The sequence below is a fragment of the Aulostomus chinensis genome, chromosome 2 (assembly GCF_037954235.1).
Source record: "Aulostomus chinensis isolate RoL2024-O1b breed Wild chromosome 2, RoL_Achi_v1.0, whole genome shotgun sequence".
Taxonomy (NCBI): Eukaryota; Metazoa; Chordata; class Actinopteri; order Syngnathiformes; family Aulostomidae; genus Aulostomus; species Aulostomus chinensis.
The window spans coordinates 19045479-19072399 of record NC_141321.1 but is presented as its reverse complement, the minus strand read 5'-3'; the positions used below and the strand labels follow the sequence as shown (position 1 = coordinate 19072399).

At 40.5% G+C, this 26921-nt stretch overlaps 1 protein-coding gene across 1 annotated transcript in view; it reads right to left on the bottom strand.

The window, feature by feature from the left end:
- rras2 (RAS related 2) overlaps positions 1-26921 on the bottom strand; it is a 34142-nt gene that overhangs the window by 2876 nt on the left and 4345 nt on the right. Inside the window, exons 2-4 of the mRNA XM_086182806.1 lie at positions 2269-2356; positions 1976-2078; positions 942-1050 (exon numbers count right to left, since the gene is read on the bottom strand). Of these exons, the coding sequence (XP_086038932.1) occupies positions 942-1050; positions 1976-2078; positions 2269-2356 (300 nt within the window). The remainder of the gene's footprint in view (positions 1-941; positions 1051-1975; positions 2079-2268; positions 2357-26921) is intronic.

The following is a 26921-nucleotide window of genomic DNA, read 5'->3' as shown; positions in this document are numbered from 1 at the left end:
ATTCAACTTCATTTAAGTCCTGTGAAATTTCCACTGAACTGAGTATAGTGGAAAACTAAAAGCAACAACGGCATGAAGCATTTTTTGTATGCGTGCCCCAGTTATGAGTGTATTTAATTTGTTTTTTTCCCAAGTCTTTTCTAAACGAGTTCTGTAAGTAATATGCATCTGGGACACAGAAAATCTGCCTCCATCTTCTTTGCAACAGCAATGCAAGTAAATTTGGAAGCAATTATGCATAAAATGAAAATGATTCCTAGACTAGTTAGGAAAATATCAAATTTGGATTTTGGAGATCTTTGGTGGATGTTATTGACACATAGAAGGTCTTACAATGAGTTTTAGAAATATATTGGAGGAGGAAAAAAATGAGATATTTGACACACATATCATCATGTAACATTTAACAGTGTTGAAACACATGAATAAAAGAGCTACTATTTGATGAATTCAGTCATGAGTAATAACTGAACACCATTTTACTGTTTCAGACTTAAATCTCATCTGTAATGAAATAAATTTAAAAAACCCAAGGAATCAAAAAAGGAACAAAGAAGCACAAGTTTGCGTCACATGAGGTTTGAAATAAGAACTGTTAATCTTAGTGAATAAACCCATTGTAGTTGTGCATGTAACACTCCTTTTCACCATGGGGGGGTGGTGTAGGTTCACCAGTCACCAACAAGTAGAAAATTCATAATTTCACCACACTCCCTTTTCTCTCTCCATCCATCCTCCCCTCCTGACAAGACTATTTTTACAGCTTCTCTTTTATTCTTTGCCTCACGTCCCGTAAGTTGGCAGCTGCAACGCTCACTTCCACTTTCAAGTATGCAAATGTGAATCCTTTAGACGGGGCTGCTATTATCTCATCAGATGATCAAACAGGATCTATGTCGGTCAGTCACTGGGTTCAGACCTCTGAAATCTGTTGGACTTACTTGTCTCTGTAGTTCCAGATCTGCTTTGTTTCCTACAAGAATCATAGGAAATTCATCTCTGTCTTTAACTCGAAGAATTTGTCTTTGGAATTTGTAGATTTCTTCAAAGCTGTGAATGATATGAAATGGTATTGACATTGCATAATATGTTTGTAATTACATGCACTCGTTTATCTAAATTTGCACGTTTCAAACCTCCAGCAAAACACACATAGAACACACACCTGGGAGTTGGAGCCACCACCACTGAGAGTTAGTTTGCTGGTCTTGAAAAGGTCAGGAAAGAGGGGAAACCTCAAGCGCACAATTAACAACTGTTTATCTGTGGCTCTCTGAACTGATCTGAAAGTTGTCCCACTATGATAAAAATATCATGTGCATTTTTTTAAACTCAATAGCAAATAAAAATGTCAGTTTAAAAAAAAAAAGAAAAAAAGAGGTAAAATACAACCACAAACCCGAACAGCATTCCAGCTGCAAGCCCACAGACAGCTTGGTGAGTACATAGTAAATCTGGAAAGACTTGACTAATATAAATGGAGGAAGGAAAGACTGTTTACAACATAAACATTGGGAGGGGGCTGTGGGTGGGGGCAGGAGAATGCAGCTCATTGCACTGCTCTGCAGGGACACAAAGACAGGCAGGATGCGATGACAGGCCGACTACAATAAAGATGTTGCCAAGGTGCCATGTTTACCCTGTTAATTCCCCCAGTGAGTTTGGTAAAATAATCTCATTCCATGTTCCTACATTCTGTATGAGCTTGATTCATATATTTACAGCTGCACAATTCAATCAAATGGAAATACTTCAAAACATCTGAAATAGATTTGGCAACTAAAACAACAGTAAGAGGCTCCGGAAGTCAAAGCAGCACCAAGTGAGAATATCACCTCAAGATTTATGGTTTTAGTAGAGTGAGAAGTAGAGGAGGGGCAAAAGGGAGTGTAACTATGAAGACAAAACAGAGAATAACAAACAGAAAGGGAAACAGAATGTTGTGAGTTTACACATAGAGAAAACTGTCACTCACCTTCCTCTGTCAGTGACTGAGAAGACGAGCAGGAAACCCTCCCCTGTCCTCATGTATTGTTCTCTCATGGCTCCAAACTCTTCCTGTCCAGCCGTGTCTAGAACTAGACAGTGTGTGCACACGCACACAAACACAGACAGAGTGAGAGCAAATAGGGTGAAGATATAAAATAAACTGCTTTTGCAATTAATTTTGTGATGGAATCAAAAAGCCACGTTTGTGTGTGTGTGTGTGTGTGTGTGTGTGTGTGTGTGTGTGTGTGTGTGTGTGTGTGTGTGTGTGTGCGCACTTACTGTCCAGCCTAGCTGCCCTTTCGTCAATGACACACTGTTTGGTGTAAGAGTCTTCAATTGTGGGATCATAGTCAGTGACAAAGTATGACTGCAGGACACAAAGAAGGAGACAACAGAGAGACCATCAGTATTTCTGGAACCAAAACACAGGACATGTCTCATTACATGGTTATTGTATGGCGTAAATCTTCATGGTATATATTATATAGGTATTAATAGTCTTAATTATAACTGATGGTCAAACAAGCCTATAAATATATGATTTATGTTTCGAAGATAAATTCACAATGTCACATTCATGATGTTTACATTCTTTTAAATATGTACAGGATGTAAATATAATAACATCACCTTGACATCAGTGACACCTGTCAAATCAGTTGTAAAATATGAGCATATTGGATATCTGCAAAAAAAAATTATATCGCCCATTTTGTAGTGGAGGAGTAGACAAAGTAATGTTTGATTTTATATATATATATATATATATATATATATATATATATATATATATATATATATACGTGTGTGTGTGTGTGTGTGTGTGTGTAATGAAATTTTTTTCTTGCCCTGATGTATTCATGGAGCTGTTTCACTATCATCCACAAGTTCCTTTCATGTCTTAAAGCTGTGATACTGGAGATTCACATTTCCTTTGTGCTTTGCATGAGGGGAAACTAGGATCCAATAATGATTTCCAGTGTGAACACAGGACTGAACCTACTTAAACATAGTTACGACCTCCACCTGTACTACACACACACACACACACACACACACACAAACAAACAAATGTGGCTTTTTGTTTCCATCATAAAATTCTTTGCGAGGACTTTCATTGACGTAATACATTCCCTAGCCCCTCATCTTACCCCTAACCATCTCAACTGACTGCCTGACCCTATCCTTGACCCTAAACCTAACCAGAACCTGATTCTAACCTTGACCCTACAACTAAGTCTTGAACTTCAAACGGCCCTTTAAAGATGTGAGGACAGACTAAAATGTCCTCACTTTCAAAAAACGTCCTCACTCTGTTGGTTAAATACGTGTTCTAGTCCTCAAAATGTTGCAAGTAGAAGAACACACACACACACACATACTGCATACTCACACTTTGTCAGAAAGTGTGATTAAAGTTCTCACCCAACTGCTTCAAGTTTACTCTCAAGCTGAAAAACCCATTTACAAGAAGTTTCCTCCTTTGCAACAGTCAAACCGCTCACTCCTGCATGCTTTGATTCTTTCATTTTCAGGCCCCAACTGTCTCCTAGTAACTTAAACTGGTAGGGTGGGGCCCGAGGTGGAGGCGGGTCGGGGAAATGTGTGTGTGAATGTGTGTGTGTATGTGTGTGTGTGTGTGTGTGTGTGTGTGTCGGGGGGGGGGGGTATATGCATTTTTGACATTTTTCCCATGTTTTGTAGTTCTCACTCTCCTCAGGGGCTAGTTAAGTGGTGACAGCTGAGGGGAGTGCTCGGGGAATGTCAAACCAACACCCTAAAACACTGAATGATCACAAAACCAGTGAAATTCCCCATAGTTCAAACAACACGCCAAATTAAATATGTACAGTTACAGTTACAGTGCATCTGAGAGTGCATTTTGTCCTGCACTGGTTATGTTGCACTGAAAAAACATTTAATGTGTGTTGAACGGTCTACTTCTAATCTCTTAGATTTAAAAAGACAGAGAGAAATTACTTCAGTAACGCTGATATAAGTGAGGCTGGGCAGTACCTGAATGCTACTAAGAGTATTAATTGATTTGCACCTTATTTTTGTAATTCTATTGTCAGTAAAATGTCAAATAATCAAACCCTTCAAACTTATCATGTCCCAATCGAAGAAAAGGAATCACTTTGTCGGTTTGTTTTTAACATTAATATGTTCAATTATAAAAAATAGGTTTTAAATATCTATTTTTTACTGTAGTTTATTGTAAATTTTTCTGTTTCTGCTATTTATTGCTCTGTACTTTTTATGCTTCTACGTCATTGTTTCTGCTGTTGTAACAGAGCCAATTTCCCCCCTGAGGGACGTATAAAGGTTTATCTTACCTTATTTCGTACTGAAATATTTAATTTTTTTCACGGAAACAATCTAATTGGTAAAATGAACACAGTGTGATATGTTGCAGTTAAACAGAAATGTATTTTACATAATTTATTTAACATAATAATAATAATCAAATACAAAAAATAATGGCTAAAAATTTTGAAAATATATCATTTAAACTAAAGATTACCTTACAGATGTAAAAAAAACAAAAACAAAAAACCTTCTCTGCAAGAGAAAATCAAGTTCATAAATATTTTTGGCAAAAAAACCTCACCTCAACTCATTTTTAGAAGCTGGAACAACTTTTAACAAAATATCAAAATATTTGGCAGTTGATTTTCTGATCATTTCTCTACTAACTGACTCTAAAAACAAACATCTCCTGTGGATCATTGGCTGCAATTGCCATTAGATTCTATTTCCCCTCTCAAATATTAATATCAGCGTTAACCTAAAATGTCTGGTGTTGTTCATGCCCTGATACTAATATGTGAAGGCTTATCATTCAAACTTGTCTCCTGATACAAATTGTCTCTCAGCACCTGCAGGGAGATGCAGGTAATCTCTTCCACTCACTCTCCTGTCACTCTGCAGCATGTAAGTATGCTGGACTATGTCACATCCACTCACCACTGTTCAATAATTCATCAGTATTACTGTGTATCCCAGAATATGCTTCACTGCACAACACTCCCAGTGAGTCTTCAGACGACCAGACAGAGACACAAACAGAGGGAGAGAGAGAGAGAGAGAGACACACACACACACAGAGCGAGAGACGATACAGAGAAAGAGAAAGCTGCTTGTGTTCTTCTCTCCGAGCCGTAGCTTCATCACATGACCTCGGCTTCCAGTCAACCTCTTATTCCTAGTCTGTCAACCTTAGGCAGCGTATTGAGCATGACACTTCTCAAGATATTCCTCTCTCTCTCTGTCTCTCTGTGTCTCTCTCTCTCCCTCTCTACACGCATGGCTAGCATAGCTCTCTTCTGGCCCAGATGATTCTCTCGAAGCCATTTCCCGTGATAGATGTGGCTGTTTTCAACTGCCAGCAGCAGCACCACAGCCAGCACTAACAGGGCTGTAGCTGGGCCTGGACAGGCTTCAGCTGGGCAGCTGCTGAGTGGTGGGATGGTGAGGGAATGCAACATGACTCAGGAGGACTACCAATAACTACCGTGCAACAGAAGGCTGAGTCATGTCCAGTAATGTGACCTATAATCCTTCAAACGATGACTTCATCAGATGTAACTGACTTCCTGAAAAGAATCAGGATGTTATGAGTCATGTTGAGACGCTCAAGGATTTGGGGAGCATTATTGCAGCATCCACAAGTGACCACCCAGCCCAACATCTGCAGGAACCACTGTACCGAAAGAATATCTGATACTTCTTGATTTAAGGCCTAACTTTTTTGGCCTAAACCATGTGGCATACATTGAAACAAATTCATTTATTAATAAACCTTCATGCAATCAAGACTTAATCACAGTTATATACCAGGGAAGCAGACAGATTCCTGAACAGAGCTCTATAAAAACACTGCACACTCACCCGAGGGAAACAGGTCAGGTTTTTAACAATGTGACAGCCAGTGCACTTTGAATTGTTTCACACAAACTAACCCCCTAAGCCGACCAACAATCACTTAATCGCCTTTTAATTCCTACTGCCACCTACACACCATCCATCCATCACCCTGGACAGGTCACCAGTCCATCACATAGAGACAGACAACCATTCACCCTCACAGTCACACCTACAGTCAATTTAGAGTATCAATCAGCCTCATCCTCTCTTGACGTCTTTGGACTGTGGGAGGAAGCTGGAGTACCAGAGAGAACCCACACAGGAACAGGGAGAACATGCAGACTCCATGCCCAAGCCGGGACTCGAACCCAGAAACTTCTTGCTGTGAGGCGACAGCGCTAACCACTGCACCACCATGCCACCTCACCTACACACCATTATGCGTAAGGCTGTAACGATACACTAATCCTGCCATAAGACACGATACACGATATTCGGCTCACAATACGATATATATCACGATATTCAGCTCACGATACAATTCAATACACTTACATCCTTTTATGAAAGATTTTTAAGGGACAAAGTGATTTTGGTGACATCTTGTGAGTGTTCCACTGACTTGGATTGAATTAATTGAACTGAAAGCATCAATTACACAACATATGGCTCTGACTGGCAGCTTGCAAAATGAATCAAAGATGTGGTGAGAAAATTAGTTTTATTTATTGAAACTGAGTGAAAAGTGTAGCTTTCAAGCTTTTGAAAAGTAAAGTGAACAATGGAGAGTTAAGTGCAGCAAGTGGCCTTCTTTGGCAGCATTTTTAGCTTGATACTGAACATATGAGGTAGCCACTAGCCAGTCTAGCCACCAGGTTAAAAATAAACCATGGCAGCCAATAATTCAAAACAAATGCGCCTAAACCCGGTGTTTTCCACCACTGAATAAGGTCTCAAATCCTGACAAATAAAGTAGGCATTGGACTCCGTAATTTTCTGTGACCTCGGTGAAGATGGGAATTTGTGGCAACCACCGCCGTCACTGTCCAGCGTGGTTTGTTTCGGGTCGTTCCACAGCTTCTCGGGCTCGGTCTCAGTTAGCATTACCTTGTCCGGGTGATGACGTTTGAGGTGGGCTCACAGGTTGGTGGTATTTCCAGAGTACTTAACGTTTGTGTGACACAGTTTGCAGACTGCCATACTTTTGTCTAAATCTTCACTTTCCTTTTTGTTTTTTTACCCAAAATGCTCCCACGCATCTGTGTTTAAGCATGCAAGCGCTGGATTTATACTCACTGCCAATATTCCCTCTAAGCTGCACACTTAAGCAATCGTGCACCGCTCGCACATTCTCAGCGCACAAGAAAATCTGTGCAGCGCATCGACTCGGTGAGTGACAGGTGTCCAGCAAATGATACGGTTCACTTAGGCTACACAGCCAATCATAGCATTGACAGTGCTTGTGTATGTGCCCTGCCCATATGTGTCGTGTCACCATGCAGGTTAGCTAGCTAACAACAGTGCAGCAGAGATAAGAGATGGCGACGGTAGCTCAGCAGTTGAGTTGTAAACCCCCTAAAATATTGAAAGTAAACTAATAGAAATTGCTGCTGTAATTCTATAGAAGTCTATTATACTACTTCTATGTTGAGGTAGGACGTTACGTGTATGGATGTACTTCTGTACTGTGATTTTCAGTTTGTTGTAGTTACCACTGGGATCCCATCAGGGGTCACTGTTGAGTTTGTCTTTTACATTGATGAGCGAAAAATAAAAGACTGTTGTTCTCCAGAGAGCTCGAGTGGGAGTGATTAGTACGACTCTTGTCAAACGAGAGTTATCCATCTCTGCTGCAGGAGAATAGAGCCTTCCAGCAGGTTATGGGCCCAGGCTACGACGGATAAGAGAGTTTGCAGGGACTACATGTGTAATGCAAGCGGGAACTGCGGCAGTTACCACAACGAGCTAAAGTAGCAAGCTAACGTCGGTGAGCCGAGGAAACGGCCGCTACACAGAGATGGAGTACGTAAGGAAGAGCAAGTGGCCCACATTCAATGGACAGGTAGATGAATAATAATAAATACACAAATATTACTGGTTATTTAAATTATTATTATAAATTATTATCTATGAATAGACGTATATTACACGTCTATATGAAGGGCGACCTGTGGTGGTTATGGGCCCAGGCTACGATGGATAAGAGAGTTTGCAAGGAGTACATGTGTAATGCAAGCGGGAACTTCTCCCTGCAAAGAGTGGGACACGGGAATGGGGCTTAAAGTATCGAAACTCACGGCTGAAAAATCAATACTCTGGGGAAACAAAATATTGATGTACATCGCAGAATCGATAAAATTGCTCAGCCCTAATTATGCGTTTGTCTACTTGGCAAGGCTGTAGCCATATTTAAGGGTGTTATTTAACCCAGTCCCAAGTCTCAGTACAACATAGGACCCCTATGCCGACTTCAGTCAAATCCCAAACTGATCATATGATTGACAGAGCTACAGGCTCGCTATAAATATAACATTACCTCTCTAATACAAACAAAAATAAAACAAAAGTGGTTGGCTTCATAATACTCAAAATCCCTTAAATTAAAGCACTGCGAGGTATCAAATCTAGTAAAGATACATACTGCAGTCCTCTAAATTGGCTGTAGATAAGCCTTTCCTTAAAAATCCTATCTTGATCCAGGTTTTAATGAAAACCTATATAGCTTTTGCTTTTTCTCTCTTAAGATCTTTGACAAACCATTCCCAAACACTTGTGTTATGTTTTTTTTAATAAAGTTTATTACCAGCTTTTCAGACAAGATTTAGAGTGCATTTAGGGAGCGCTATTGAACATAGTGAACTCCCAAGTATTTATGTGATGTCAGTGCTGAATTGGATATTTCACGATGTAAATGTTAGCACACAAATGGTAATCATGGAGTTCCACAAGGTTCTGTACTTGAGCCAATAGTATTCTTATTCATGCTTTTATGCATTTTATAATATTCTCCGGAAACACTGTTAACACCATACCCCAGTTTTAATTATCAATGATGTCAGATAAAGCCCATCAGCAAATGAAATGTCAAATGTGCCCCAAGTACATACAGACCTCCAATTTTCTGTAATTAAACTAAGAAAAAACCAGAAGTTAATGTAATAAACAAATCAGGCCCATGATCTAAAGAAATGTTCACCTTAGATGGCATTTCTTTTGGCCTCCACCACCTCTGTAAGGAACCTTGATTAGATCCTGATAAGGATATGTGCTTGAAGTCCCACATATGGGAAAGTTCAAGGACTGCCTTCTTCAATCAATGTAATATTGCAAAAATAATTGACATTCTGCCTTGAAATGATGCAGAAAAACTAGTCCATGCACTAAATACTTCTTGGCAGGATTATTGCAATTTCTTATAATCAAGCTGCCCCAACAAGCTTCAAAAGACTTCAGCTGATCCAGAATGCTGTTGCACATGTACAGACAGGAACTAGGAAAACAGAGATCATATTTCTTCCCTCCTAGCTTCACTGCACTAGCTCCAGAGAAGAATTTAAAATCCTGCTAACCTAAAAAGTTATTACGAGCTCCTAGTACCTTATTACCATCTAGAACACTGCCCTTCCAGAGTTCAAACTTACTTGTGGTTCCTTTAGTTTCCAAAAGTAGAATGGGAGGGAGTTTTCAGCTATCAGGCTCCTTTCCTGTGGAACCATCTTCCATTTTGGCTAGAGACACCCCTTCTATGTTTAGAAAAGTCTCATTGTGGAAATAGTTAGGGCTGGCCCAGGTTTGTCTCTAACATCCCCTAGTTATGCTGCCAGGGGTCTAACCTGGTGGGGGACCTTTAATGATGCACTAAACTCTACAAACAGTGGTATTTGCAGGAAAAGTGGCAGAATTATTCTGCTATGTGTTATTTTTCTTCTTCCCTTTCTTCCCTCTGACTCTTCTCTTTGTTATTTTTTTTTAATTTACATCAAATATGTTCCTTTGAAGCTTTTTTAAAGCAGGTGTAAATAACTGTCAAAACAGAGCCAACTACATAACAACTAAGCATGAAGCTTGGAATGATAAAGAAAAACAAGAGACAATTTAAGCTCCACTTAGGCAGCCACTATAGGCCAGTGCTGACATGACCCCCACTGTGGGTGTATTAAAACCCCATTTTTTAACCTCAACTCAGCTGACATCAAAGTTAAAGATGATTTAAGGGGGATTACTAAACCAAGACAACAACAATGCATTATTTAAAGTTAAATTGACACAGAGGAATTTGAAAACTTGCAGAACCAAGCTGTAATACAGTTTTGATGTCAGTTACAAGGTGGGTAAGGCCTCACCCAGCTCCGGTCAGCTCTGCAGGCAGGAAACTCCACCACTGCAACAGGCAGCTGGCCAAAGAGCCTTCGGGTGGCGGTGATGTCACAAACATGTTCCCCTACCCCGCCTACCTACCAAAGTCCAAGACTGTCAGTCAGTTCCTCTTTAGCATTCCAGCTATACATCCCAGCCCTCCACCCACACACAGCACATGTATGCTAACACTAGGAAAACATGAGAGGCCTGTTTTCACACACAAAAAAAAAAGAGGCTGCGGATGGTTCTCAGCTGCATGTGGATGCTTGTGAAACAGAAGCTGGGACTCATTTATATCACAAGGGAATATTTTCTCAAAAGAAGGAAGATAATTTTCATATTTAAATCATTTTCATCATCAGAGGGTCATTTTCGCTAAAACAAAGGAACTGAAACTGATAATAGCATCAAATATTGACATTCAAAATCCTGGAACATTCAAATATTGGACGGTTTTACTTGATTAATATTTTAATGATTCATCAATAATAAGAAAAAAATTCTGCACAGTGACATTGACAATTCATTTCTGATGATAACGGAACAAATAGACAACTACATAAAAGTGGTCCAGTTTGTCAGTAAACACACATTTCCTTCAAGCACCTCATCAGGTTTGTTCTCGGTTTCTCGACTGCTTGTCAAGACGTCAAATAATAATCCTGTACATTTAAACTGCTGGTTTCCAGCCTCAAGGAAAGCAAGACTGGGTGATATGTGTAGGTGTGTAATCAACATCATGCTTTGCACTATGCACCCACTTCCTCTCCACAGCTTTACAAACACTAAATATAGATCCCTTTCCATCTCTGTCAGATATCCTGATTCCTACTTGTTTGAGTCTCTTTGACTTTTAACCAACATTAACATAAAAATCAAATCCAACACCAACACAGGTAACGCTGAGATTTTCACTACACATTTAAAAAAAAAAACGTTTTCCAGAAATCACAAACACGAGGAGGAACTGCTTGCTTGACTACAGGTTGCTTTAATGAGAGGGATTGCTTAGCTAGAACAAACAATCATCAACACAGTTAGATGTTAATTACCTTCAACATATGGCCCAAATGCAATGTGAACTCACAGACCTTGACTTGAAAATCACCAGCTGTATTTATTCTTTAATTAGAGAAAAATGTGTTATTCGAGGAAAAATTCTACCAGCATCTGTGGAATCATAATATTCCCCAGCCTCCTCATGTCCGCCCCAACACACAGCAGTTTCCTCTGCTAAAGCTGCAAAACACTATCAGTTATTGTGCCATTTGGAATTATAAGATTGTGATCATGGGTTTTTTTGTCATTTATTTAGGCCCCAACCCACACATGCACGACACCTCATAACCCCAACCTGCTGGTTGTGCATGGTGTGAATTGATATAAATGATGAAAGAATTAGGGATAGCAATCAAGACCCAGTTTCCATTGAGGTTCCAAATATTTTTGATCCGACTAAATCTTATGACTCCAGGCTTAACAAGTCCTCTTAAGATGCCATCCATCTGTTTTAGATGATGTCAGACAGACTGTTGCTGCAGCTAGCTCTCAGGCTACAGACAGACTAGTTGTAAGCTCCATATCCTTTTTAAGTAAAGGAATACCGTTATGCATTTTAGCACGTTGAAATGACATCGCCTGTCTGAGCAGTTACTTTCTCCAGGCAACATGCTGTGGAGCTACATACAGCAGTTACAACAACTGCTTGGCCACAAATTTACATAAATAACTTAAATGTCACCAAAAAACAATTTTAGATAAGACAAAAGACAGAAATTCATTCATTTCACATTGAGTATCAGATTCATGAAGCTAAAAACAGAGGGGCTCCTTTTGTTGATGTGCTGGTCCTTCATCACGCACCACCATTTTTTAATGCATTTTCTTTTGTATTAGGCAATAAACATTTATTTGGACATCATTGCGAGATAATCATGATCTCAGTTCTAAGCCCCCCCCCTAAAAAAATCCTCATTTGATCAATTTTTATCAAGTGGAAGTACTGCATAAAAAGCAATGTTTGTACCTTATCTCTAATCTGGAGGAAATTAAACAACAGGATTTACAAAACGAAAAATCTAATGAGAGGATTATTTACTATTGTAAAAGGGTCAGAAAAAGGCCAAGCAGGCCTGAAGTGTCCCAGTAATCAGGCAGAGCTTCAGCTTGATCAAACAGGTCAGTGTGTGTTGTGCTGACAGAGCATTACAGGCCGCCACACAGACAGGGATATCAACCACAAAAGGCTGGATAAGAGTGTGCCAACACACAAGGAGGAGGCTGAGGCCTCGCCTTTTAGCTCAAAGGGGAAACGTTGCTTGTTGAGGGCCAGTTCGTAATGCTCGACATTACGTGACAAAATCAACTCATACGCTGTTTATGCATATATATACAGTATATATATAAAAAAAAACAGGTGTTTGCCTTGTCTCACCAGGCTACAGCTGATACACTTTTAAAGGATCAAATTGAGTCTCTGCAGGCACAAATTAGCGGTCTTAATAACAACATTTAAGTTTTACAGAGTCATGGATTTGAGGGTTTGGAGAGAGGCACGTGCAAGGCCTCTCTTGCTATTGTCTTTGATTGTGAAGCCAAAAATTCCAGAGATCCACAAGTTAACTGCTTTTTCCATTTGTTCGATTATACTTCTCAAATATCTCTGATAGAACGTGTCTCACACCTGTACACATCAATGTGTCTTCTGTCGTAAATCTAGTCTTGATCATCAAGGCTCTGTATACAAGTAATGCGTTAGTAGGTGAAAAGACACATTTTCCTGGGGTTATGTGTATATAATTTCCTTTATCTTTTTTTATTCAGGTCTAACCTTTACCCTATCTCTGGCCAGCACTCTTAGCCGCTGTTCATAATAAATACAAACTATAGCAGCTTTAATGTTAAACAGATGGAAGTAAACACCAGTTCTTTTACATCTCTACACTGTCATTCTTCCTCCATTGCTGGCTTCTTTTTCTGTGCTGAGTTTCACACAGCTAACTCAGGAATTTGTGTAAGGGGGTATTGTTTAGTTGAGCACTTAAGAGCGCTTGATGGGAGAAATCATGGAGAACAGGCAGAGTGAAGGGTGTGAGGTGGAGGGAGACGTTGGACTACACAGAGAGGGAGCACAAGAGAAAAAAGGGGGGGGGGGGGAAAGGCATTAACTTCCGCTGGAAACACCCACTTTTCCCATGAGCTCATACAATCCAAAAAGGTCACTTATTCAATACCTAATACACATCGAGAGAAAGAGTGCACACAATGCATCCGCTGGCTCAAAGGGCCATTGGGGACCATTCGGTTAAAGCTGGAAAAACTTTAAGAAAGCACACACACACACACACACTGGTACGAGAAACAAAGTTTTGATGGATCCTGGTCAATTTCAAAACCTGAGATTCATGAGCATATTGCAGTGTGATATTCAAAGAAATAAGTCTTCAGTGAATGTTTGCAGATGGAGAAAAGAGTCTGGGTGTAGCACTGATGCTTGGCTCAATGCCGAATTAAATGAACCCATGCACATCACTCCAACAAGATCTCTTCTCCTAATGTGCAACAGATCAATACGTCTCTTTAATCACTGCCTTGTCCTCAGATGCCAGCGAGCCAATGGCCCCCCCACCAGAAAGAAGTAATACCCTGTTCAGACATGGCATTAACATGGATGATCAAACGTGCTCCACATACAGTATGTGAGTTCAAATGTGATTTTCCCGCTTGATATTGCAACTTTCAGCGCTTGTAATAATATGACACCTCACGTGAATGAGTTGGTGCGTGTGCTCACGCTGGCGCACTCCAGTCCAGACCACCTCCAAATGTGGTCTGAGTAATCTGATCCCAATGTGTCCTCAGTGGCTCGCAGGGTACATTCACACTAGTACTCAGAGCTGTCCACCTGTAACACCCATGAAACTCATTAAAGGCCATGACCTCTGTGGAGAAGAGACCCTATCACTGTGCTGGCAAAAGGATAAATTAATCTTAATCATAGCTGATTCACAAATCCTGTTTGAAACTTTACTGTAAACTCCTGCAGTACCGTGCCACATAATGTAGTTGCATACCCGATGCCGAAGTCCCTACATGTTTGCTCTACATGTTTCTGCCTTAAACGCAACGCAAACGCAGACAACTGATCCAAGTGGTAGCATCATGTTCCTCCTCCTGCACATTGACATGGCATCTCCTTTGACAACTTCTCTTCTGTTGCAGTCATTTCTGTTGTTCAACCTTAATCAGCTCCAACTTTCACTATCAATTTTAGTTCTCGAAGAAACTCAACACACTGGCTCAGGACTTGCCAACTAGTGTTTTGGCAGAGCAACACAGAGCAATAGCACAAAATCTCAAACACTCACAGTGGCTACACAACTATAAATGATATGACTATGAATGATCAAAATGGCATCCATATTTTCAAGAACACTGTTTATTTACAATAAAAACAAGCTACGCGCGAGTATGGTCTGAACAGCTCATCTAACATTCATGGCTTTAAAGTTGGGGACAGCACTCCTGCTGAGAATAAAGCAGAGGATGAATGTCCAGCCAAGTGAGCCAGCCAGGCCCCTGGTCTCCTCTAACCTCTCTGGCATTAAGACTTCAATCACCCTGCTAAATATCAATGTGTGCCGGACTCGGAACACTTTTGAACCCACTCAAAAGAGCAGAATCAAAGTGATGCCATTTAAAAGCCCTTTTCAACCAGATCACTGAGCACAGATCAGCCTGTTTGCTCTATCTTGGCTACACTACTCCTTTATCTCCAATCTATAAGAACATTTTGTTGGATTATAAACAGAGACTTGTGTAAATACTTTAGAAGCCCACAAACTGATTAAACAGAACGACACAAAGACCTAGAACTATGTGAACCGCCCTTATTGTTCTTTCTAGCTGGCCATGTGACATCACTAATGTTCCCCTTCCCTGCATTAAGCCTGCACTAAGCCCGGGAATTGACAGGTTATCAATGTTGGGTTTGCTGTACGGCTCCTTCTTGTTAGTGCTGGCAGAAACATATTTGATGAGAGTTGCTCTCTAAAATTATTCTTGAATTATTCTACTTCATGCTTAGGTCTTAGTGGGTGGTGGTCATGTATGTGTACTGTAGCAGCTCATGTTGAAACGTGTTTCTTATATTCAAGTTTGTAAACGTGACCACCACTGCAAACTACAGCCTCGGTAATATACATGAAATTAATTCAATCAGGGTTGACAAGAAGTATAAATCAGATATTGAAAAAAAATGTGTTAAATAAATCATCATCATAAATTTCTTCCTCTTGTTACTGACTGTATAACTGAGGCCTGAGATGCTCTGCGGGTAATATTTGGCTCATATTTCTAATGTATATTACTGCTTATGAACATAAGTTTCTGCAAGCAAGAACAATGGTTTTGACCTCTAAACTTTATCTTTCCACATATTCGCAAATTTACTTTAATCCATCCTATTTGAAACATTTTACATGCTTGTCACAACCAACATTTATCAATGTGATTAACTTAGATAAATAATTACAGAGGACTTAATTAATCGGGTCTATTTTATTTAATCGCTGGACAGTCATAATTAAAACCTCTCTGATAGTGTCAACATTATTAAAGAGAGAATTCAAGGCGGAGCTGTTGCACTGGATCATGATAGAATGTGTGAGCTGATCAACTGAGGAGAGCTGTGAGTGTATAAGTGATAGACCACAAGTCCTTGTAGTGACCTATTGTCTCTGGCACATATGTTTTTGTTGCATTCTGGGCATAATTTGATTCTTGCGCTGGTCTTTGTGCAGTAGCTCTGCACATGGTAACATCAACAAAGCATTAGTGTGATGGTTCTCTAAGAGGACACCAGCAGTGGCAGTGCAGACAGAGAAACTACTGTGTGACTTTCAAACAGCCATACAAAGTCTCTCACTGGACTGCAGCTTACAGTCTGTAGTCTCTGGCTTCTGGAAAACCATATGAGGACTAAATAATGGGATGAAGATCAGCGCTAAAACAAAGATTTGTCAGAAGCTGCAAAGAGTTTGCTTACCAATGAGTGGAGGAATCGTTTATAACTGAAGCAACGGTAGAAATACCCATAAATAGCATGTCACATCACAACAACCTGCTCCAATGAATGCTGATCATTTATGTTGGGCATAATCTCTTATTGCTTGAGCTACCTTAACCTTCTGTGGCTGTGGTGGCCCTCTGGTCAAAGGTTGCAATGTTCAACAGGAATACAAGTGCCTGAAAGATCTGGAGCTAACTGAACTGAACTTTGAGAAGCAAGCAAAAGATGGCTGCAAGGCATCGCATTAGTAGGATGCACTGCTTGATATTGTGGGAAAACCAACCCAAGCACAGGCTTTTCAGAGCATTAAATAGTTAAAAGTATTCGTATTAAATTGGCACAAATAAATACACAGTTAAAGACTCTAAGTACTTTCTACAAGTGGGTGAGGTAGAGTACAGTAACAACAGAAATGGACGTATGAGAATGAGTACCAACAAATCACTTCAGCATACAGTCTTGAGAGCTGTGGAAACATGAAAAAAGATGACCCAAAAAAGAAATGTAATCCTGAATATCTGCAAATGCTGCAAAGATTTATTGTTCAATTCATTTGAAAACAAAAATAAAATTAACTGCTTTATATTTACAGTATAGTCTTTTTTCAAGCAAAAATGGTAAATATTTTCAAAATCCAGACTCTCAAATAACAGGGTTTACTGCTTTTTGTCATTTGCGACAGGTGGTAAAGGGTCTTTGGGTTTTGGACTGTTGGATGGATGATACGATATGGCGCACGCGTCATAACTGCTTTAAATGAAACAGTATCTATTCTCCCCAAACAAAACCTATCCACTGTGAAACTGACGTACAGACACATGCATCCTCATCAAAGTCTCCCCCCAGTACACTACGCCTGCTGAGTGTGTGTTTCTGCACCAGTGCGATCTGTTGCAGACTAGAACTCTTAGCATGGGGTGATACGTCAAAGGAAATGAGGCAATGTACAGGCATCAGGTCAGATGCACAGAAACGTTATGGTCACATGCTTTTAGTCTGGCAGTCACAAAACACAGGCAACAGAAATGTTTTTACTTTACTCCTCATAAATAAGACCTAATGGATACATCATCCCTCTCCACTTCCTGCTCCTTCGCCATCATTACAACAAGGACTTGATGACCACAAGTCCTACATGTACCACTGTCAAAGTTAAATGAATGAATGAATAAAGCAGAAGCTTTAAGACAAACAGAAGCATCGAAAGAAAAAAAATTGATGTGAATCCCACAGTCAGCAGGTCTCACTGCCAGGTGCACATTACTGAAAAATGCATTAATTCCAGAAGAATTGCCGCCATTAACGGCTAAACTAGCAGGAAATATTTTGCATCAAGCTTAGTGAACTTTAACATGCAAATGTGTGCTCCTGACCTTTAAAGGAAGGGAGAGCTAGAGAGTCTAAAATGAAGCGAGATTAATCTTTATTATCTCTGTTCCACCGGCCAATTTCATTTTAGCCACTCGCATTTGGGCATAAACTGGAGATAAAAATGAATAAATAATGTGTCCATATTGGTCGTGGGCAGTGTTCAAAGGGTAAACAACCACTACAGTGGATGCTTTAAGATCCGGTCCGTGTCTGAGGTGGACTGGGGCACATCTGACCATGTATTGTTAGTGTAAACGTGCCCTGAAGGTCCCCAACAAGGACAGTCATCAGTCAGTTGTTTTGGTGCATACATGTATGTTAGTTCTCGAAACATCTTGTGTTTTTAAGCAGATGTGATGCATTTACAAACTAGGAGTAAATTAGTGTCGTGAGAACACAAACGCCGACGGGAGCGAGGAGCAGCACAGCGCAGACACAGCAGAAGGAAGCTCGGGGACCCTACTGAGACTGACTAGCGTGTTCCTAGCTAGCGTGATGGCTGCTGGCACACGTGCTGAAGTAGATTAGCAGTCCTGAGGAGTACACGTGTCACTTTCTGCTGTTGCCTCAGCTTTACACGGCTCTCTTCATCACCAACAACAAATGAGAAACATCTTAAAGAAGAATGAACCCCTCAGGCAAAGTTGGAGAGAGTTTAATATTGAATGTCAAAAACAGCTCTCAACAAGTGCATGCAAACCACAAGCTCCCGCTGGTGTCACGAGTGGCCTGGCTGGGAGAGGACAATGTTTTGGTTATACATACCAAACAAACGTTTAGAGCAGCTGTCATGTGCTCCGGCGTGCGCCAGTTGAAAAATGTTACCTTGAGTTTGCCGACACCAACTGTTCCTGACAACACACAGCCACATGCAGTTGCTGCGACTTTTAGATCAGAATAACAGTAACGCAACAGCTGTGTCAGTGACTCCAAACCCAAATATTTACCTCCGACATGGAGGTTATGTTTTCAGTGCCGTTTGTTTGTCTGTCTGTCAGCAGGGATTGCACACACACACACACACACACACGTACGCGCACACACACACACACACACACACACACACACACACACACACAAAAACACACTAGTATGAGGACTCTTACTGAAACATGGAAGGAGAAAGGTGGACCAAAGAGGGACCCATACAAATTTGGGTTGTATTTTTTAACAAAGCAAAAAAAAAACAAAACAAGTTCAATGAGATCATCATTTCATACCAACCCTTGAACCTTTGTATTCCCTACTATAAATTTCGGTTTAGATTTGTGTCAGTAGGTTGAGTTAGCTTAGCAGGAGACAGTAACAACCACAGCTGTGTGAGGTTTCTGCAGAGCCCTTAACACAACAACCTTATCACGCCTGCTCTTTTATCATACATGAACAAACTCGAGGCCTACAGCTCGACACACTAAACTCCAGAAAACAACTAATGATGCTGCATGCATGTATAATTCTAATGGGGGACTCACAGATGTCTTTGCTGGGGAGCTGCAGTAATGAGCCAGTCTTGGCCTCTGTGACAGTGAGTGGTGCTGTCTTGTCACCTGTTGAGGGCTTGTCTCATTCCACGCCTCACCTCCCCCTGATGGACAGCAGGTGCCCCACTGAGTTCTGGACACTGTCTGAATCAGACTTGCCAAATGTCCACCAGCTGCCTGGCGGGCGCCCAGCGCCCGACAGCAGTGACAAGCACAGATGTATAAAAAGAACCATTCATAGTTTACTTTCAACCAAAGTGAATGAAAAATGTCTCCTCTAGATGTGACACACTAGATTGACTGTTTAAATAAAATAACAGTGGAAATGACAGCGTAGAGCTGTGGTTTCAAACCCTGAGACTCTTCCAAGGGTTCAGAACATAAAGCTGAGAGATCTCAAAGTCATTGAAAGAACAACAACAAAAGCCTGTAAAAGAATCATGTTTATGTTTTTCTCATTTGTTCTGTAAATGATATTCTATCATAGTTTATTTTGCTATATTGGCTCATCACATGAGCAGGTTGTACATTAATCTGGAATGTATAAGCTGAAGGTGGTGGGAGTGGGACGCTAAAATGCACAGCGTGTCACTTTCCCATAGCCGGAGTTGTTGATACAGTATATGACAGCGAGATGCGAGACCCGATACTGTGGCCAGTTATTCTGAAACAGACAGATGTGTGAACACAGAACAATTGCCAAAAACAACACTGAGGAATCCACTGCCTCCTATGTCTGTCTGACTATCTGAGGGGCAGTGACCGGAAAACAAGGACCGGGGAGGGGGTTGGGGGTTATCTCAGGTGGTTCCAGTGGTACCAGCACAAAATGTAGAAGTCATTTGATTAATCAGAAAATAAATCAAACTGCAGCCAAACTATTCGTAATCCTAAAATAATCTATTGAGTTTTACTAGATTCAACAAATCCCACTTTTGAATAAATCACACTGCTATCTATGTCAAGTAGGGAAGCAACATATTGGATTTTTTTTAAACTTACTTTACTTATTTTACCTCATTTTCTTTTACATTACTTTACGATGTATTGGGTCAACAGATGATATTCAGCGATGTCAATTTTGTTTTCATAAAGACACATTTACGTGATATTCACTTTTGGAAAAATTGGAAAAATGTAAAATCATAAATGTATCATAATCAATGACTTGAGAAGAAGAGCAAAACTGTATAAATATCAGATCGTGGTATATTTTTTAATGATCAACATCTGCCGATAATCACGACATGCTGATATTACTCAGCATTATTCTGTTCTCACAACAAAATTCTGTAATCCTAAATAATTACCTCATGTCCATAAATACCAACCATAACAACTTTTATAAACGACAAATCAATATCAGCAAGAAGTAGCAGGTGCTAAAATCTTATCACAACCAACAAGCTCACGCACAATCTTTTGGTCATCAATGACCTTCTGTACACATTCACCTCTGAATATCTCATTCAACTGGTGAGAGGGTTTTTTTCAGTGCCTTGCTACAGGCACGTCAGCAGCGGTTGTTCCTGTATATGAACAACTGAGTGGAAAATCTGAACGCGCATGTATGAAAACATGAACACAACCTTGGACTATTTAGGTGGTTTTCATGGCAACATGCTGGGTCCATATTGTGTATCCAGGGCTACCCGCAGGATCTGTCCGCTCAGACCCACCAGTGTTTATCGTCTAAACAACATAAATGTATATGGGGCGAACGCAGCTTTGAGGTGAAATTTGAGAGGAGCTGCAAAGACAAAGCGAAGCGCTTCCCCTAACAGACACTTAGATCCACATTATAAAGTCGTATTTTTCTTTGACAGTAACAGTAACTTCACTTATCTTTGTTATTCGAGCCAACAAGTACTTAAGGTTGATTTTACCCTGATACCAGTGTTTGAACCACTGTCACTCAGGCTCTGTTAATACATCTTTATCATCTTCTTGGTCTAATAACTGTCAAATGCTGATCATACCAACCTGAAAAACTTTCCACTGGATGTTCAATTCAGTTCATTGTCTGTTCTTTTTACTTTTAGAGGAATAAACCACAATACATCCACCTCCAGGGAGTAGAGTGTAAACCAGCTAACAAACATAACCAACCTTTAACACAATCTTTCATTAGTTCCAGCTTCAGAAGGAAACTGAGAATGCTGAGAATACAGGCGAAGTAATGCCATCAGCTCTTGTTTCAGGAGGATGTCACAGACTGGCTGGTGCAGACCTCCTTACGGCTGCTACACCGGGACAGAGAGAGGAGCGATGGCTGAAGGTATCATCGCAAATATGTGCTGTGTAGCAGCTAGCAGTCAGACCCCCGCCACCAGGAAAGAAAAGATGCTACAGACAGACGTAGAAGATCCAGCTTAGACAGCATAACTGATAACAAATATGCAATATTTTCTGATCTCATCACTTTTATAATATTGTGACCAGACCTTTGTTTAGTAGAGAAATATATATTTGTACAGTAATAATGAGCCTCCCTCTGAGGGCCATCACACAGAGCTCCTCTCACTGTTTCATCCAAATCTTAACCGGTTCAACCAGACACAGAAGCTTTTCCCTCAAAGCCAGGTATGAATTTAAACTATATGATAACCAAGGTCAGATGCATTTGGGCTATAGTGTAGGCTCCACAAGTATGAATCAGATTAACCCCAAAAAAAGGTTTACATAATGACAGAGAATAAGGCTTTCCATTGGCAAGAGCAAGAAAGACAGCATACCTTCCTGATATATACTATCATTTCCATAAGGTGAAATTTAAAGCATGAAATACACGATGAGTATGTCTGTGATTTTTCTGTTATTATAAATGCCTTGAGGATCATGGGACCTCAAAAGGTGAAAAAAAATCAGTTGCATTCATTTGATTTTCACAACCAATGTGATCAGTGTAGTTGATCACGATGATCACGGACTGCAACAGCCGTCGCTACACTTGCGTTACACATGACACAGATGGACCCGCTGTTTTCATGTTTCATGTAGGTTTTAACAGCCAGAAGTATTGGAAAATGATTGTTTAGTATTTAACGGGAGGTTCAATAGAAACTGGAAGAATCTTAGAGAACAGTTATCTGTTCAAGTTGTTTGTTAGAATAGTTCGATGTCTAATCAGTGTTTTGTTTCTCCTGACATTTTTGTGACCAGCTTTGCTGTGCTAGAGGAGCGAGGCCATTTGTTTTAGTCCCGTTTAACTACATGGATAGAAAGAGACATTCCTGTTGGTAATATACTTGAATCTGGCAAAGTGCCATGCAGCACACCATAGGAATGCTCGTGCAAAAAGGGAGTCAAGGATCTGGTGCAGACACTCCCACCCATCTGGTAAAGCTCAAGAGACTAACAGGTCATCCCTTTCACTGAGAGCATCCAGGGAGGAACACCTCTGTCATGATGCTACAATATGGATGACAAAAGCATGACACACCGCTGGATTATTAGACATTATTCATACTGGGTTGGATTCTTTGTTTCACTGTCAGTCTTTGATAGATCTAAAAGGACATTTACCTGTACAGAAATGATGTTACACACATTTTCACAACCACTTCACTTTCATTTACTTCATTTTTTTTGTATTTCGTTACCTGTTTAAACAAATGTGTGCCGGATCAGTGTGAACACAACAGCAAAACCACAGCTGCACCATTTTTCTTTGCCTGTGTTTTCTCATTCTTTACATTTTAAATGTCATTTGTTAAACAAAGTTTCTGTTTAGTTCTACATATACTGTTCAAAAAACCCACATGATCACTGTATATGCTCACAATCATTTCCTTGTTCATTCAAACAATAACTTTGAATATTGAATATTGTAGTCTAACCTAAGAAGTAGTTTAGCCTAGCCTATGCAAGCGGTTTACCTGAATTTACTCTTGCAGTTCCTCTTTAAATCATGATAAACTGCACCATGTTGTAACCACTCTGATGGTTCATCTCATCATTCATGCAGTATGAAACAAGTACTCAATAACTGTCAGAAAATATGATTGTCATTTAGATACCATCATGGGAAGTACCTCCAATACTGAGTGAAAATGAGGAAGCATCAGTGTTGACTATGCAAGTCTGTACATGCAACTCTATAACCCTGAAATGGGACCCTGCTACTTTCTGGTTATCTCTGAATAATATCATGTGGAGGAAATCAATATTTCCTCTTCATCACTCTTAAACAGCTGCATTACACAAAACAGGAAGTTGTGCTGCTTCTACTGGCCAGTTTTAGAGCAGAGAAGAAGAATTGACTGATATGAAAGAACAGTCGGACGGAGATGGAAAAATGGCAGCAGTATTTCAAAATTCATTCCTCTCTGGATGTTCTTGTTCATCTTTTATGAGTCAATGTGATTACATCATCACTTCCATACACACTTGTATGCGATTGGTATTCTGTATCGGCCAATTAATTTATCAATTTATCCATTTCAATTACCAAAACTTAGTCACAGCTTCCCAAGTGTTTATTATTTGTGATTGTCTATGAATGTTATTCAGCAATTAAAATTTGGGGTGTTTCAAGAGGCCATCAGAGTAGCACTATATTTAAAGGCACAATGCTGTCATGGTCACCACTGTCACTGTAATCTCTTTAAAAAACAAGCTTGTATATTAACTAAAACCTCTTGTTGCTTTTGCCCTACAAATTCACAAGCTTCATTCATGCCTGACTGCTCACACACAATGTCCAAATTTAGAAAAATGTTGGGCTACATTTGGGCAGAGTGGTTGTTCTCTGAAGTCAGACAAGTCTGGTGATGAGTCTGGTGTCAAAAGAGAAATAAGCACAGAAATGGTACAAAAAAGACAGTTTCAACTTAATTCCTCAAAGTTTTACATTACATTTACAGAAGTTTCAGTGCTCAGACTTTCCACAAGTTATATACACAGATTCTATCAATTAATATGTAATCTGATGGGGCCTGATATGTGAACCGCGCAGCTGTCGCTCCCCAGTTGTACAAAACACCTTTTGAAGAAATCTTGTGATAGATTTGCTTCATCAGGGATGATTTTATGGGTCGACTCGATCTACGTCATCCCCTGAAGACCTCAACTGACCATGTATTTGATCATTTGGTCGACGAGTAATTGCGAAACACGAATAGCAGTTTCACCTACAGTTTTAAATGCATGTCGGTCGTGACATCTCATCCATAAATTCTGCTTTTTTTAATTAAAATACAGTGTGGGTTGCTACATAAACTTTTCAAGAGGAGGGGAAAAAAAGGAGTAAAATTACACAATTACACATTGAAACTATCGACCAAACGGATGATTCACAAACCAAGTGACTGCGAAACTCTTCACAAAGCAGTAAAGAATCATCTATGAATATTTGGATTTTTTTTTGTACTGGAAGGTTTCCATCCATCCATCCATCCATCCATCCATCCATCCATCCATTTTCTTCTGCTTATCCTGTTAAGTTTCATGGGGGGCTGGAGCCTATCCCAGCAGCCTTCAGGTGAGAGGCGGGGTTCACCCTGGACAGGTCACCAGTCCATCACAGGACCAACACATAGAGACAGACAACCATTCACTCTCACAGTCACACCTACGGTCAATTTAGAGTATCAATCAGCCTCGTCCCCTCTTGATGTCTTTGGACTGTGGGAGGAAGCTGGAGTACCAGAGAGAACCCACACAGGAACAGGGAGAACATGCAGACTCCACACAGAAAGATCCTGTGATGGAGCCGGGACTGGAACCTGGAACCTTCTTGCTGTGAGGTGACAGTGCTGACCACTGCACCACCGTGCCGCCCTGTTTCCTTCTGCCTGTTTTTTTTTTTAAATATTTTAATGCAATTTCATTTACATATCTGCTTGCTTTACAGGTAGACATCTTGTTTTGCTCTTTTGTTTCACTCTCAAGCTGACCACCTCTATGAGAACTCAACAGGTGACCTTCCCACTGAGCTAAACAAACCCTCATCAGCTGCTTTCCCAGGTATACACACACACACACACACACACACACACACACACACACACACACACACACACACCACTGCCTGCCAGCACTGCGAACCCTACACTAAAAAACTAAAAAAGGGATTATTACTGTTCAGTCTTCCATCACAAAGAATAGTCATGGCCACCCTTAAAGGAGATGAAAAAAAAACTGTGGACAAAACATAAATGGGGTTGTTTGCACTCAGCAGTTTGGCATGTGACCCCTCAGTGAGCCAGAGAAAAGGTTACAAAAGAGTCTGTATCCAAAAAAGGGCTAGGAGCATGCCATGTGCAGTGCTACACACAAGACCTCTGACGAAAATGATACAAACTTGTGCTGCTGCAAACACTTTGTCTAAACATCTGTGTCTGTTTCTGAGATGTTCAGATGAATCCAGCTGCAGCACTACTGTCCTTACCACACCTTGCCTCCACATGCCCGAGGAGGGCGGACCTTCTAATCCACCTTTATTCCATTGAATTACTACTTATGGCAACATTCCTTCTAAATTACCTCATGTAAAAGTTATCAAAGCCATGACGGAAAATATGTGAGATATGCCAGAAAAAAAAAGAAGAAGATTGATTCATGAACTTTGCTGTAAATGCAGCTCAGGTCAATAAAACTCCAGTGACTTTTACTCCCGTGCATGAATCTTCCCTGCTCGAATACCTCCAAGGTGCTAATATTAGCAGCGGGCATGCAACACCGCGTGTTTCATCCCACAATCACATCACACACCATCTCATTATAGAGCCATCTCATTCCAGTAGCTTCTTTGGTTACACTGCATAAATGGAAGTTGGTTTTTTATGTGCCATTATTTCTGAGATAAAAACAAACCTAGAGACACAGACACCACCCCACATGCCGTCGCCACATGGCCATTGTGAGTCATGTTTTCCCTTACTTAGGACGCTTCCTCCCTCACAGACGTCACATTAAACAACACACTGTTCCACAACGTTTGTCAGATGACTCAATGTTATGTCATCTCAATGCTATTTCAGCTTGAGTCAACTGCTTGGCATTAGGGTGGCCGGCAGATCCCCGGGACCTGCCACTCTGTTATTGCAAACAACATCATCTTTTATCCACTAACTCCCAAAAATCCCTGCCTCAGCACTGTAGTCTCTGACCCTGCTCTGCACTAACAAGATTGGAAATGCAAAAGAATTACCAACTGACCTCAGACAATTCTTTGTCTTCTTTGCTGATTTTTTTTTTAATTTTTAATTTTCATGATGTTCAACCAATCTCAGCAGCTTGAGTTACAACAACAGTTAATAACAGTAGTCCCCCGGACAGGTTGTTTAGCTCATGAAATGATCAAGGTTTGGTTTTATTTCATTTTAGATACAGAATATGAAATATGTTTATGCATTTTCTTCATGACCACCAAAACAAGATCTGTTGGCTCACTGATCCAGAACGTGAACCTCACCATCTCCAGAGGCTTAAAACTTATACCTTTAAGTAAAATGCATGGCTTCAACTATAATTTCCATCCATCCATTTTCTTCCGCTTGTTCCTATTAAGGGTCGCGGGGGGGTGGAGCCTATCCCAGCGGCTACGGGCGAGAGGCGGGGTACACCCTGGACAGGTCACCAGTCCATCGCAGGACCAACACACAGAGACAGACAACCATTCACACTCACAGTCACACCTACAGTCAATTTAGAGTATCAATCAGCCTCGTCCCCTCTTGATGTCTTTGGACTGTGGGAGGAAGCCGGAGTACCAGAGAGAACCCACACAGGAACAGGGAGAACATGCAGACTCACACAGAAAGATCCTGTGCTGGAGTCGG